General features: G+C 41.0%; 1 protein-coding gene across 1 annotated transcript; it reads left to right on the plus strand.

Moving 5' to 3' along the window:
- The first annotated feature begins 1,368 nt into the window (after positions 1-1,368).
- Positions 1,369-3,801, plus strand: zgc:64022 (uncharacterized protein LOC393336 homolog). The gene is made up of 4 exons (XM_036565618.1): positions 1,369-1,518; positions 1,758-1,811; positions 1,924-2,000; positions 2,587-3,801. Exons 1-4 carry the CDS (start codon positions 1,404-1,406, stop codon positions 2,995-2,997), a joined length of 657 nt encoding a protein of 218 aa, XP_036421511.1. The 5' UTR covers positions 1,369-1,403; the 3' UTR covers positions 2,998-3,801.
- The last annotated feature ends 10,178 nt before the right edge of the window (positions 3,802-13,979 follow it).

The raw sequence follows: 13,979 nt of genomic DNA on the forward strand, positions 1-13,979 counted from the left end.
ATTCACAAACACAGTGCCTGTTGTAGGTATGCATGAGTAAGCATGATTTACAAAAATGAGTGCTTCTTTGAGTGCTTATACAGTCTTCTTACAAAAGGAGCCTGTAAAAGTGTCTTGTAGTTCTCGGAGTGCATCTATGTTCACTGTGGGTGATGTTTCTGCCGTGCTGTGTCTCAGCCTGCATGGCACTTCATTCCATCCTGGATGTTTTATTTATCATTAGTTTCTCATCAGATCCAGCAGTTTAAATAGTTTCTGTCATTATTGGTGATTTGTGATTATAATATCAGTGTTAATTATTGACAGTTTTCTCTGATGGCAGGGGCTCCACTATAGGAACACCGCTTTAGAGGAAAACTGATTCATTGCACCACAATGAAGACTTAGGGGGAATGCATTATTTGGGTAGCCCACTGTAGATGCTTATCTCGTCTGTAACTTGCATTTAACTACTCACCAAATATGTCCCTGATTCTAACGCTGCTGAGAGTTCTTAACATGTAGTTTGTATGTAATTTGAATGTATATCAATAATCTAGAGGGGGCTTTCCACTGTAGGACTGATTTTTGGAAGCTCAACCCTTAAAGTCTGTTATTCAGTAATATTATCAATACATTTTGGCTCATACACACTTAACAAGGATGGTTCTTTAGTAAAGGCAATGGTTCTATATAGACCCATAAGTTATATATAGAACTATTTTCATGTTTAAATGGTTCTTTGCATGGAAAAAAAGTTCTTCAGATTGATTGAAGATTGGATTAGAAAATGTGTCATATATAGTTCTGTACTGATCTATTTGGAAAAAGGTTCTATATAGAACTAAATAGGGTTCTTTTATTGTTATAATCGATGGTTCATGGTTCTACATAGAACCTTTATTTCTTAAATACATTTATCAAATGATTACTTCTTAATCTTTTTTTTAGCTGTAACGCTACGCTGAACACTAACACCGTCTAAATGGGTGGAAATTAAGCTAAATGTTTATTAAATTAGCTTTTTACGTGTGGCACCACATAAATGTATTCAGTCAACCTTGATCCATTGGCTAATTAAAATGAGGAAAAACATGAAAATATGAGCTACACTGTATTTCACAAAGATTTGCCTACTTTCCTGTATCTAAGGGGCATTTCTAATGGGCTGTCCTCACTTTGGCCTCAAGCTGTCCTGCTGAACCAAGAAGTGCTGTGAAATGTTGTGTGAAATGTTGTGTGAAATGTCCCCCCAGGTTCTTCGGGAGCAGTGAGAACATGAGTAAAGCAGGATAGTAGGTGCTCCTCCTCCTCATTGGTCAGAGTGAGTAAAGCCCCACCCCCTCCCTCTATAAAAGCCTCTGTTGCTCTGAGCCTGCAGTCAGTGGGAGATTTCATCTCAGACAGAAGCAGACTCTCTACAAATGGTCGTTCAAGTGACTCCACGAATTCGCCACGGCAACAAGGCAATGGAGGGAAGAGAGCAGAAAGTGGAGGCCAATATTTTGCTACTCGGAGCTGAAAACGTGGGGAAATCTGGTAGGTTTTTTTAAAATTGGGATGTTTACTAGATCAGTAATTTTTATTCTAGTTAGTCCTTAGGAACCTTCCATGTTTTCTCACCTACCTGAGCCAGTAAACAAGGCTAAAGAAGCTTGGTTACCTGGCTCAGGTGAGAGGTTTATATGGAGTATAAACATTTAGGGCTATATTTTTCTTTAATTGTAATACAGAAAACTTTGTAGCTCACTGAACTGCTTTTTCTTGCTTTTCTTTAGCACTCACAGTGCGATTCCTGACTAGAAGATTCATTGGAGAATATGGTGATATAGGTGAGTGGAGCACACCGCTGCTTGCTTTTCTCGCACTATTTCTAATTCTTTTGGAAATTGCAAGAAGGTTTATTGTGTCTGTTTGCTAAGCAGTTTGTTTTTACTTCAACAGAATCCATCTACAGCCACTCTGATAAGATTGACGGCCGTGAAATTTGCTTCAACATCTGGGACTCGCTTTGCCCACAGGTAGATAAGAGACCAGTCGGCATGTATTTGTACACATGTAAATGATTTAGACCTTCTGTTGACATAACTTTTCTGCTTATGAAGACAAGTCCAGGTTTATTGTTCAGTTATTCTTTTTAAGAATACATTTTTTAAGAATTATTATTTTTACAAACTTTGATCTACTATGCTTTATTCAGTATCTACTATGAATTATTCAGTGACTCACTCTTAACAGTAAAAGTGCCAAAAGGGTTCTTTGCATAACAACACTTGTGGTTCCCTAAAAACCTTTCAACGGATGGTTCTTTAGAGAGCCATTTTTAAAGTGAGATGTCCAAAGCTGTTTTAAAGTTTAAAGAACCTTCTCATATTGTAGCATAATAATGAAATGTTCTAAGAAGAACCTGTGAATTGGTAACACTTACACTATGGGAATGGTTCTCTTATTCTTTAAAGGGTTCGTCACACTACATGACCTTCAGACCTCCTAAACATGTCTTGGCTGATTCACTACATTTAGACCAAGGAAATGTCATTTTTCAAACTACTCCCTTAAAACCAGAGCGCGTTATTGACCGTCACGTCTCAATCTCCTGTATTGCAGAACAGCGAAGATGCTGGACAAATCAGTGACCGACAGCTGGAGTGGACGGATGGCTTCATCCTGGTCTACAGCATCTGTGACCGTGCGAGTTTTAACGTGGTTCGGAGGCAGGTCCAGCGCATCCGGCAGGCCAAGTCAAAGCTCTCGGCTCCGGTCATCATCGTAGGAAACAAGAGGGACCTGCAGCACCGACGGGCCGTGTCCAGCGAAGAAGGACGCTTACTAGCCCTCTCTGCAGACTGTGGCTTCTTCGAAATCTCTGCTGCAGAGACGTACCACGGCGTGTTGGTGGTGTTTCACGAACTGCTCGACCTCATTCGGGAGGCGAGGACGCCTAAGAAAGGAGCTGCCGGGTTCAGAGGCATCGTGAGGAGCATGTCCGCCGTGTTTGGGAGGAAACGGACTGAATAGACTGAGACTTCTCTTAAGAGAAGAGTGATCAGATACCACACTCTTAAAAATAAAGGTGCCAGATAGGTTCTTTGGAGTGATTCCATTTGGAGAACCACTTTTGGTTCCCTATAGGACCTTTCAGTGTGAGCATGGAGAACCTTTTTAAAGTTTAAGGACAATCAAGCTAATGAAAGGCTTTTCCTAGAACTGTACATCCAAGACCAAGAACCACTCAGGAACCTTTATTTTTAAGAGTGCACCTTAAGAAAATCCATATTGGACCAGGGATTTGTATGTGGGGGCATCACTGATTAGCACGAAGTGGACAATCATATTTGAATGTTCTAAGAAGGTTCAAATTCAGAGACAGCTCATAAGGTCAATAATGGTTTTGAATCTGTATGAAGGATGAGTCTCGTATGCTAATGTCTTTGAAGCTAAGCTACACCTTTTCTGAGTCATTAATACTGGCATTAACAGAGCACGCGGAAAAAACAAGGAAATCATGCTGTTTTTGTCTATGCAAAACAAAACGCCTGCCAGCTATGCCTAAAAAGAAGCAGAGTCAAATATGTATTGCCTTATACAGTCACTTCAGCTTCATTGTTGGAAGCTCGAGTCTGGCATTCATTTACATGGACCTTGAACCAATAACATCCTGGTGATCCATGACTGCCTTTGAATGTTTTAATGGACGTTCAGATCTCTAAGCTATGTTTAATGGGAAGGTCTGGTATAAATGTTTGTCAGATGCCTTGTTGTATATATTGTTAATAGTACAGAGAGGTTATGTATGATTTTTATAATAAAAGGTGAAATGAGGTTTGACCTGAGAGTCTTTCTTTCCATGCATTCCTACCTCTTAGAGTTTGTACACTTAATTTACTGTATTATGCCACAGCAAGGCTGGATACCACTTTGCTGTCTTTTTTTTTTTTTCTCAGTTTCTTCCAATTTCCTTACTGTTAATTTTCATATTGCACTACAGCATCTGGTTTTAGGCTATTAAGGATAGCATAGTCACGTCTCAAAGACCATACAGGTCCTGCTGTTTCTTGATGCAGCAAAACTACGCCACCATTGCTTAACGCCACAAGCATGTGCACATGTGTTTTGACTCACATGCCATGCTAAAAAAAACAAATGTGCCATATGAATGCATAAGATCTCAAAGTTATATAGTCATCTCCATAATTACTGACCTTCATTAAAATGAGCAAAAATCAATATGTTACATTAACCACACATGCAATGAGTGACATTTTGGGCTTAAACAAATGGCTAAGTTGCATGTTTTTATTTTTTGGCATCCCATTCTAAATCCATAGGCATTAATATGGAGTTGGTTCCCCTTTGCAGCTATAACTGCTTCCACTCTTCTGGGAAGCGTCTACAAGATGTTGGAGAGTGTCTGTGGGAATTTTCACCCATTCATCCAGAAGAGCACTTGTGAGGTCAGACACTGATGTTGGACGAGAGGGCCTGGCTCACAATCTCCGTTCTAGTTCATCCCAAAGTCATGCCTTTATGGACCTTGCTTTGTACACTGGGGTTCAGTCATGCTGGAAAAGAAAAGGGTCAAAACTGTTTCCACAAACTGTTTCCACAAAGCTTCCCCTTCACTGGAACTAAGGGTTCTAGACCAACCCCTAAAAACAACCCCATAGCATCATCCCTCCTCCACCAAACTTTACAGTTTGATTTCATACACCTGTGACAATGAGACTGAATGAAACACCTGAATTCAGTGGTTAGGAGGTGTATCCTAATATTTTTGTCCAAATAGTGTACTATAAGCTGGTTATCTAGCTAAGCTGGTCTAAGACCAACTTTTGCTCATAACTGGTTTCAAAGTCTAAGCTGGTCCTTAACAGTGGAGGTGGTTGACAAGCTGGACATCCAGCTAGACTAGGCAAAAACTCGTCCTGTGCCTGTCAGCCCTCTGGTTTAGCTGGTTGACTAGCATATGCTATGTTTTGAGTTTGATTGTTTTGCTGGTCCTGCAGGTAGACCAGGTAAGTCATCAAACTCAAATGAGAACATACACTATGCAGGCCAAGCTGTTTTTTCAGCCTCTGACAGCAGAACACTTTCACTTCTGAGACTGCAATCACAGTGCCATTCTCAGTGGGACTCGTGGTCAAGTATGCACATCTATGTGGATGTTACTGGACATTGTTGAAAGGCCCTTGACATTTTTGCGCAGTCCAGCCTCACATGCAGTGCCACAGCATGTGGAATGTTCTAGAGGAATCTGGCTCGGCATGTCTTTTTGTGTATACATAGAGCTTAAGTGCCCTTATTGTGATTCATCGAGATAGAACCGGACCTCAGAATTAACCTCCCACACAGAGCGAGAGAGATAGAGAGAGAGAGCAGAATCCTCTGGGCAATACCCCCAACTGAGTAGGCGTTTGGCGCGGAGGCGGTCGCCACGGCGATGTCCGCGGAAACCCTTGTTGCTATGCGTAACTAAGCATCCTTCGTCATCCATTGTGACATCACAGGATCCTCCATCCAAAGGCAGCCACAGTGACACATACATACAAACACATACTGTCCACATTCCTCCTACCTGCACTTCGTCCACTCCACGTGGACATAATGACTTAACGCTCTCTGCCGAGGCCAAAATGACAGACGTCACTGCTGGGATCTACAATCAACTGTCATCTTGTTCCATTAACTGCACTGGACTTTTTGCATGTGTGTGTTAGCTAAGCAGGAGCTGGCCTGACCCAGCGGTTCAGTATTCACACTAAATCATTGTTCCTGGGACATACCGCAGAAACAACGCTCGCCCAGTTTTCCCCTTAAATGAACGGAGTGGAGAAGCTGTTTCCATGGTGAGAGGGAGGCCCTCATTAAGAACAGAAATGTCAGGCTCATTATTTGTCTTCACGGCTCACGGAGCAGAACTGTTGTGTCTTCTCTCTTTATTTCATGAACAGCAAGGACCCTGATGCACACTGCCTCTCTCTGTCTGTGTGTCCCTCTCTCGCTCACCTTTCTTAATTTGGAAAGTTAAGGAGGACCCTGGGACCCTGACAATGAGATGACTCATGAACAGGGAGCTTCATGGGAATACTGTGCACTAATTTTGTGACTAATTTTGATATACAATGTTTTAACACCCCCAGTCAAATCATATGTTGTTGTTGATTTGTTGTTGTTTTGATGTAAGTGTAAATAAGTTAACACACCCTCAGCAGAGAACACACTTCTGCACATTTTAATGCACAGTTTCTATTTAATTGCTGGGTTTAACATGTTGGGAAGAAAAACATAAAATATAATATGTGCCATCACAGGCCATATTTTATGTTTTTCTCCCATGTGTAAAATTCAGTAAATAAACAGTAATTGTGCATTAAAATGTAAATATGTGTGTTCTCTGCAGAGAATATGTTCACTTATTTACACTTACATCAAAAACATGAAATTTGACCAAGGGCGAAGATTTTACATACGGCTGCAGTTTATGGATGGCTAACTGCAGGGAAAAACAAAAATGGGCTTTTTTTCTTCTTCAGTATCAACATATTTACACATAACAACATAATACATTTTCTAAAGCGTTTTACAAAATAAGAACAATAAAAACAAGAGTTAGCCTTGGCATTTTGGGCAGCACCTAAAGAAGTAATCAGTTAAAAGAAAAATAAATTGAAATGTTCAACATACAGAAAAAAAGTTCACTGAGTGTCTAAACCTTTGACATTTTTGAACCCTGGCCAGCTGGAACATTTTGCCGAGAAATCAGTTGGTCACCCCAACACATTCATGATCTCACACATAAAACTGCATGTCAAAGGTTTGGGGACATTTCATCTTGTTTAGAAATTTAACATTTTCTTGCTGTTACTTTTCAATTATGAAAATAAAACCCTGCAAACATTTTGTTAGTGTAACTGTTTTACCATCACTGCTTATCTCTGTCAACATGGAGATCTGATAGCACAGAAACCAGGAACACTGAGACACTTCCATTCAGGATGATGTAGAACCTGAAGGTAAAGCCTGCGTGCCCATATCATGGAAAAAATATTTTTCCTGTAAAAGACAGTTTGGTGTAGTGTGTTTCTAAACATACTGATCACTCCTAAGTCCATATGGTCCTATAGCCTATATGTAAATCAGACAGTCCTTTTTGAAATAGCTGTTTTTGTGATGTCACAAAAAACAACACATTTACACATATCTCATATAACTGCCTATTCAGCCAACAGCACTTCTACTCCTCCTATTCACTGTACCCTCACAACCCTTGTGTGGTGTTCGTGTCTGTGGGACCCGTATTCAATGTTTACCAAAAGAAAAAATATGTGATTTATTATTATTTCAACCTCTGATTTCTTGGCCTTTACTAATTTTCTGTGAAGATCATATAAAATACCACATTTTCAGTGTCTTCACTCTGTTCACCCCCCACACATTTATATTACACATGTGGTGTTGGGTGAATAAAAGTGTGGAGGTGCTGTGTCCTTCCCTCTGTTCTCCTCCTACATGGCCTGCTGTCAGTGTGTGTGTGTGTGTGTGTGTGTGTATGTGTTTGTATATGTGTGTGTGTGTGTGTGTGTGTGTGTGTGTGTGTGTGTGAGAGGGTGGACAGCATGGACAGGCTGCTGACTGGCTACAGCTGCTAAAGGAGAACCCTATACTGGACACGTGATATTTTAAACATCTGGTCTTTTTACATAAATTGTTATGGCTGTATCGATTTATAAAACAATAATGCGGTGGGTCCACCAGACCACTGAGTAACAAACACATCAACACTACACAAGGGTTCTGACGTATGCAAAGTTCTAATGTTTCACCCTTCAGTTTTATGTTCATCAGATCTTTGCCGTGGAGAGAAGTTTATGCCTAAATAATGATTCGACAGTTTTCTTTGTTGAAGGTTCTATAAACAACATTTTAAACATTAATATAGCAGCAAACAACGATTTTACTCAGTAAAGACATAGTGGAGAAACGGCGTGATGAGAAGTGAATGAAGCCATGCCCCCCCTGTGTGTGTGTAATCAGAGAATCTCTGTTTTATTTTCATACCTGGTCCGGCTACGTGTGCATGTTAGTCCCGCCCTGTAAAACATTGACACTCTCTATGTTTTGATTTACCCTCCCTAGACAGTGACTGCCCACACAGCATTGTGCATGCACCACTTAAGGTGGAATGGGAAAATTCGAACAAGTAGCTGAGGCGCCAGAATGCAGTCTAGCTGCTGCACCTTTTAAGGTGGAACAGGAAAATTCGAACAAGAAGCTGAGGCACCAGAATGTTGTCTAGCTGCTGCCCCTTTTAAGGTGGAACGGGAAAATTCGAACAAGAAGCTGAGGCCCCAGAATATAGTCTAGCTGCTGCCCCTTTTAAGGTGGAACGGGAAAATTTGAACAAGAAGCTGAGATGCCAGAATGTAGTCTAGCTGCTGCCCCTTTTAAGGTGGAACGGGAAAGGTGGAACCAATAGTTTGGTATTGTTTTGTCCTGTTTGCTGTTGTTTGTGATAGCAGCTGGTTAACTTCACAGCAGCAAATGTAGCGATAGTTTGCTAACCCACAACCTAGCTAACATTAGCCACAGTACTTGCTAAGTCATTGTTCGCTCTATTGTTATATCATGGTATTAGTCTGTGCAACGTTTACGAAGAGTTTTATGGCCACAGAGGTCACGTCAACAATGCACAATGGGAGGCGGAGCTTGTGAAGGAGCACTGAAGGGAGTGGCGTATTTGTTTCATTGTCGAGTTTTAATATCAAGAATTGTTCTCTAGAATCATATAATGCGCCTTTAAACTATTGTTACACCTGTAAGCTTTGAGTGCTAATAAGTGCTGACATCAAAACAAAAGGACAAATGAGTGGACTTTGGCTTTTTTCCCAAGCTAGCATTTAATATGGACACTAACATTGACACGTGATATTGTTTTCCCTTGTATAAACCTGCTTAGGCTTTAATGTGGTCAATTATTGCAAACCGATCGAGAAAAACAATCTGATTTGTTTTGAAAAGCTGATGATGGGCAGACAGGGGTCACTGGTGTCAGCTCTGGTGTCACTGGTGTGCATGAGAACATCCAGCATCCAGAAAGCTTCCAGCAGACAGAACACAGGGCATGTGTACGTGAAAACCAACACATATTACAAATGATGTTGGCCATTATTGCAAGCTCAGATGAGAGTGCATGTGTAGAGGGGAACACAAAGATTGGATTAAAGGAGCTCATTTAATTAGGGCTGAGGAAGTGGCTCAGAGAGAGAACAGAAAGACTTATTTCTCTCTCTCACTTTGCGATCGGCCATTCGACTCTCAGCTGTCTCACGCTGCTCCTTTCTCGTTAGCCGATCAGACGGAAAGACGAGGGAGGGTGCAGACGGGCCTGAGTAACCGTAACGATGACACAATAACAGTAATCATTCGCGGTCAAATGAACTCTTCACACATGCCCAGGGCCGTTTCTGAACATTTGGGGCCCAAAGCGCCATCTTATTTTGGGGGTCACCCCTCAACCCACCTGCCCCAATCATATTTTTTGTAATGTCAGATTTCAGACACACATACTTAAATTTAAAAAAGAAAGATGCAAGACAATCTCTAAACTCACTGCATTTTTGACAATAAATAAATAAATAAATAAATGAATAAAAAAATAAAAACTCAGGAGGCCCCATACTGCTCATACTGCTTATAGCTAGAAACGGCCCTGCACGTGACTTTCTTTTCCACATGCCATGAACTAGTCCTACTAATGAAAGGAACAAGGCTAATGCAGATGTCAAATGCTAATAACATTCATTCGTCTTCCAAGCCACTTACCCTCCTTGGTCACTGGAGCCTATCCCAGCAGTCATTGGGCAGAAGGCAGGAAACGCCGTGGACAGGTCGCTAATCCATCGCAGGGCAGACATACACATTCACACCTAGGGGCAATTTAACATCTCCTATTCACTTGACTGCATGTCCTTGGACTGTGGGAAGGGACCCACAGGGAGAACATACAAACTCATGGAAGCAACACTGGTCACCTGGCCAGGGAATTGAACCCAGGCCCTTCTTGCTGTGAGGGGCACATTCACCTTACACTTCTTCTTACACATTCACCCACATTTAGTCCATCACCAAGACAATGCTTAAACTCTTCTTTAGTTTTGCACTGGAGCTTCGAGGCTAACATAGCAAGCAAGTATTGGAAGCTTGTATCGCACCAGTTAGCATTGTGCTAAAGGCATGCCTAAATGTAGTGACTGTTAAAGCTGTTATAGACTTCCAGTTCAGGCCATAAAAAAACTCAAAAATTTAGAAAACGAGAAAGAACACACCTCTCTAATAATGCCAGTTTCTGCTAGCACTCCTATGGGGTTTCTCACAATATGTTAGTGTAATGGGTCCTACTTTTAGGGTATTTATGGTGGGCATGCTGCTTCACTATGTACAGCAGGGATCGGCAGTAATATGGCGTTGCAAAAGTAATTTGTATTGAGCAGGATAGCCATGCCTAACTGAACATTTTGTAAACTCTTTGTGTCTCTGTAAACATGTGAGGTGAAGGTGGCTGCCTGGAGTGGATTTTCAAACAAAGGATTTGTTAAATTTGTTAAAAGTTATAGTTTGGAGGGGTAGAACTTGTACAACCTGCCATTTTACCATCGGAAGGAGAGCTGGTTAGTACTTTTCATTGATGTTTATAGTAATTGTGAATGATTTTGAGCACAGTGTATTTAAATGGTATTACTGAATGTGACTATTGTTAAGGTGGTGATATTATTGTTTTAAGTGCATTGTGGTGTGTTTGGCATCAAGTGCCATGAGTCTTCACTGTTTATCATATGTCGGATGTTTTAGGAGATTTATTTGTTGTTAGTTTTAGCAATGTTATTATGTCAGTATAAATACACCGATCAGGCATAACATTATGACCTTGTTTCTATGCTCATTGTCCATTTTATCAGCTCCATTTACTATATAGGTGCACTTTGTAGTTCTACAATTACAGACTGTAGTCCATCTGTTTCTCTGCATACTTTGTTAGCCCCCATTTACCCTGTTCTTCAGTGGTCAGGAACCCCATGGACCCTCAAAGAGGGTCCATTTGGGTGGTGGGTCATTCTCAGCACTGCAATAACACTGTTTTACTGGAGCGTGTAGCAGACATTAACATATATTTGAACTTGTTTTTATCAGTTGTACAGTGACTCTTTCAGTAAAGATTCCTGACTTAGAGCTGCTGCCACTGTTTTTTTTTTTTCATTCTTAACAACTAACCCAAACCTGCTTAGACTGCAGCTCATATTCAGTCAATGACATATCCTGACCTTCCAGAAGGACAAGAGTGAAGTTTTTTCTCACCACTCATTGTAAATCAAAGTGTAACTGGTTGACTCCTCTGTCACTTCCTAATTATGTTGGTAGTTCATCTAATGGGTAAGGCCTTTGGTCCAGCTCCTGACGTCTGAACCAATGGGAGAGCTTGCTTGGCTGTATCTACCTAGATACCTCAGAGAAAACAATACTGATTGGATCATTTTATGCTGGATGTTTCAAGAGAGCAACTATTGCATAGTTGTAGACTTTAAATACAACATGCATAATGATTCTATAACATGAAAAATTACATCTATAGGTCTTCTCTGAAGATCTAGAACCCCTGAGGTTCCTTACTGCCTAAATTATCCCACACTTGCATCAAAGCACACTCACATTCTTACCTAAAAGTGGCCAAAAGTGTGTTGCTTGGCTAAAACAACAGCATCATGGAGCATGAATTTTGTCTGTACTTCATTCCATATTTATAGACAGCAGTGTACTATACAGTGTACGAAACCACAGAATCAAATGTGTTGGACATTACTTAAAGCTGCACTGTGTAAATTTTGGGAATTTGGAGACCTCTCTGGTGGAATTGTGTAACTGCATGCAATATCTTTTAAATATGTTGGTTATTTGGGGCTCCCAAGTGGCGCAACCGTCTAAGCGTTGGCCCTATCATCAGGAGATCGCGAGTTCGATCTCTGGTGATGCTGCAGCCGTCCGTAGCCGGGAGTCCGAGAGAGCACAATTGGCCTTGCTCTCTCTGAGTGGGTAGGATGGCCCCTCCTTCTCCCTCCATCACTCAGCGCGATGCTAGTCAGCGCAGGCGTCTGTTAGCTGACATAACAGATCTGGCGGTTGGCGCTTTCCTCTGAGCGCGTTCAGCTGTCCAATGACGTTGCGTGAGCGGCAGCTCGAAAAGATGCAGTGGTTGGCTTCACAGGTCCTGGAGGAAGCCTGTGTTAGCCTTCACCCTCCTAGCGTTGATAGCATCGTGTGATTGGGGGAGTCCTAACTAGTGGGTGGAATTGGAGACGACTAAATTGGGTAGATAATTGGGTTAAAAATCCAAAAAAAAATATATATATATGTTGGTTATTTGGCTAGAAGGCATTATTTTTTGATTGTGTTGTTTTATGAATGAAGGAAGAACGCAGCCACGCCTCACATCATGCAAGCGATAAAACACACTTGTAATTCTTGCTTTTGAATTAGCAAATGTGTGATCACCATGTTGTTTGCTCTTAATGTCATGGTAAATCTGGTGGTGCATTTCATCAATCTGATCCGGTATGTTTAATACACTCAGTGCACACAGTATATTATATTTATTTAAAGTATAGAGTAAATATGGAGCTAATACAGTGTCATTCTATAGCCTATTGCCAAAATATAAATCAGAAATTCTGCAAATGCAGCTTTGTCCTATGAATATTTGGGGGTCACCCGTTAGTGTGCTCTTACCTCATTGTGGTACCCATGTCTAAAATCTTGGACAGCCACTGCTGTGGCCTCTCAAAGTCTTAATCACAGATCAGGAAAAGCAGACTGAAACATCTGGTCTAGTGTATTCTTGGTTTGGTAACTTCTGACATCTTCTGTTTTAGATAAATTCATGTAGATTCCACAGATTATTTTCAGGGTGGAACATCTGCAGAAAGCAAAACTAATGGCACAATTTTCTCTGTTTAATCAGAAAGTAAGAACTCTTCTGTGTTTAATCAGTAAGAGAGTAAATGTCACTCAGAGAGGAGGGATATGAAGAGGAGGTGTACGTGCAGTTTAATGTGTGCTTTAAAGGAGGAATGTCCTCTCTCTCTCGATCGCTCACTCACTCATACACGAGTACATAGCCTCGAGGAAACACACAGTAAGACTTAAAGTGAGCCTGAAATTAAAATCAGCTTTTCTTTACCTTGTCAGTTTGTGTGTCTGGTCATACACACACAATTCATCATGTCATTTAAAACACTTTTCCTGTTATCTTCTATCAAAATGTAATGACTTTGGCCCCGCCTCTAAAATGCCTTCTGATTGCTGATGACATCAATGTGCACCAGTGGGCAGGGCAAAATAATATTAACCAATAATATCGTCTTTAACCTTCCCCATCACCTCCCAGCTATCAAGAGTGGTTTGGTGTAAAGTGTCAGAATTGTTCACAGTGGTGGTGATAGGAACCAGACGTCCACCTCTAAACTCTCAGGAAAAAAGCTATGAAATTGTCACTGGGTCAGTTCCCCTCTTGTCACTGGGGTGGTTCCCTCAAGAGTTCATCTCAGTACCTTTAGTCAGGGAACATAACTGTACCATAATCCACTGAAATGATATTTTCTAAGTTGTACTCCACACCCCCCGTCTCGTCTCCAGGCTTTTTATTTTATTGTTCTGTTTTAAAACATCATTTGTAGGCATGACATAAGCATAAGGTCAGCCATGTCACATGACCAGTGACTAGAGGTTGGAAGTAGAAGTGGCTGGTGTCACTTATCGATCTATTAATAATTAACAGGTAGCATTTAATAAAGTTTTTTTTCCATTTTGTGAGAAAGAGCATTCTGTGATCTGTCCAGTCTTGGTTTAACATAATTTACACACACAGCACAGTGAATGTCACATTCTACATGGGAAAAAACTCAGAAACAGTATCTTTTGTTCTTAGTTTAGTTTCACACAAAAGCTTTTGC

Source organism: Colossoma macropomum, unplaced genomic scaffold, assembly GCF_904425465.1.
Source record: "Colossoma macropomum unplaced genomic scaffold, Colossoma_macropomum, whole genome shotgun sequence".
In the NCBI taxonomy this organism is placed as follows: domain Eukaryota; kingdom Metazoa; phylum Chordata; class Actinopteri; order Characiformes; family Serrasalmidae; genus Colossoma; species Colossoma macropomum.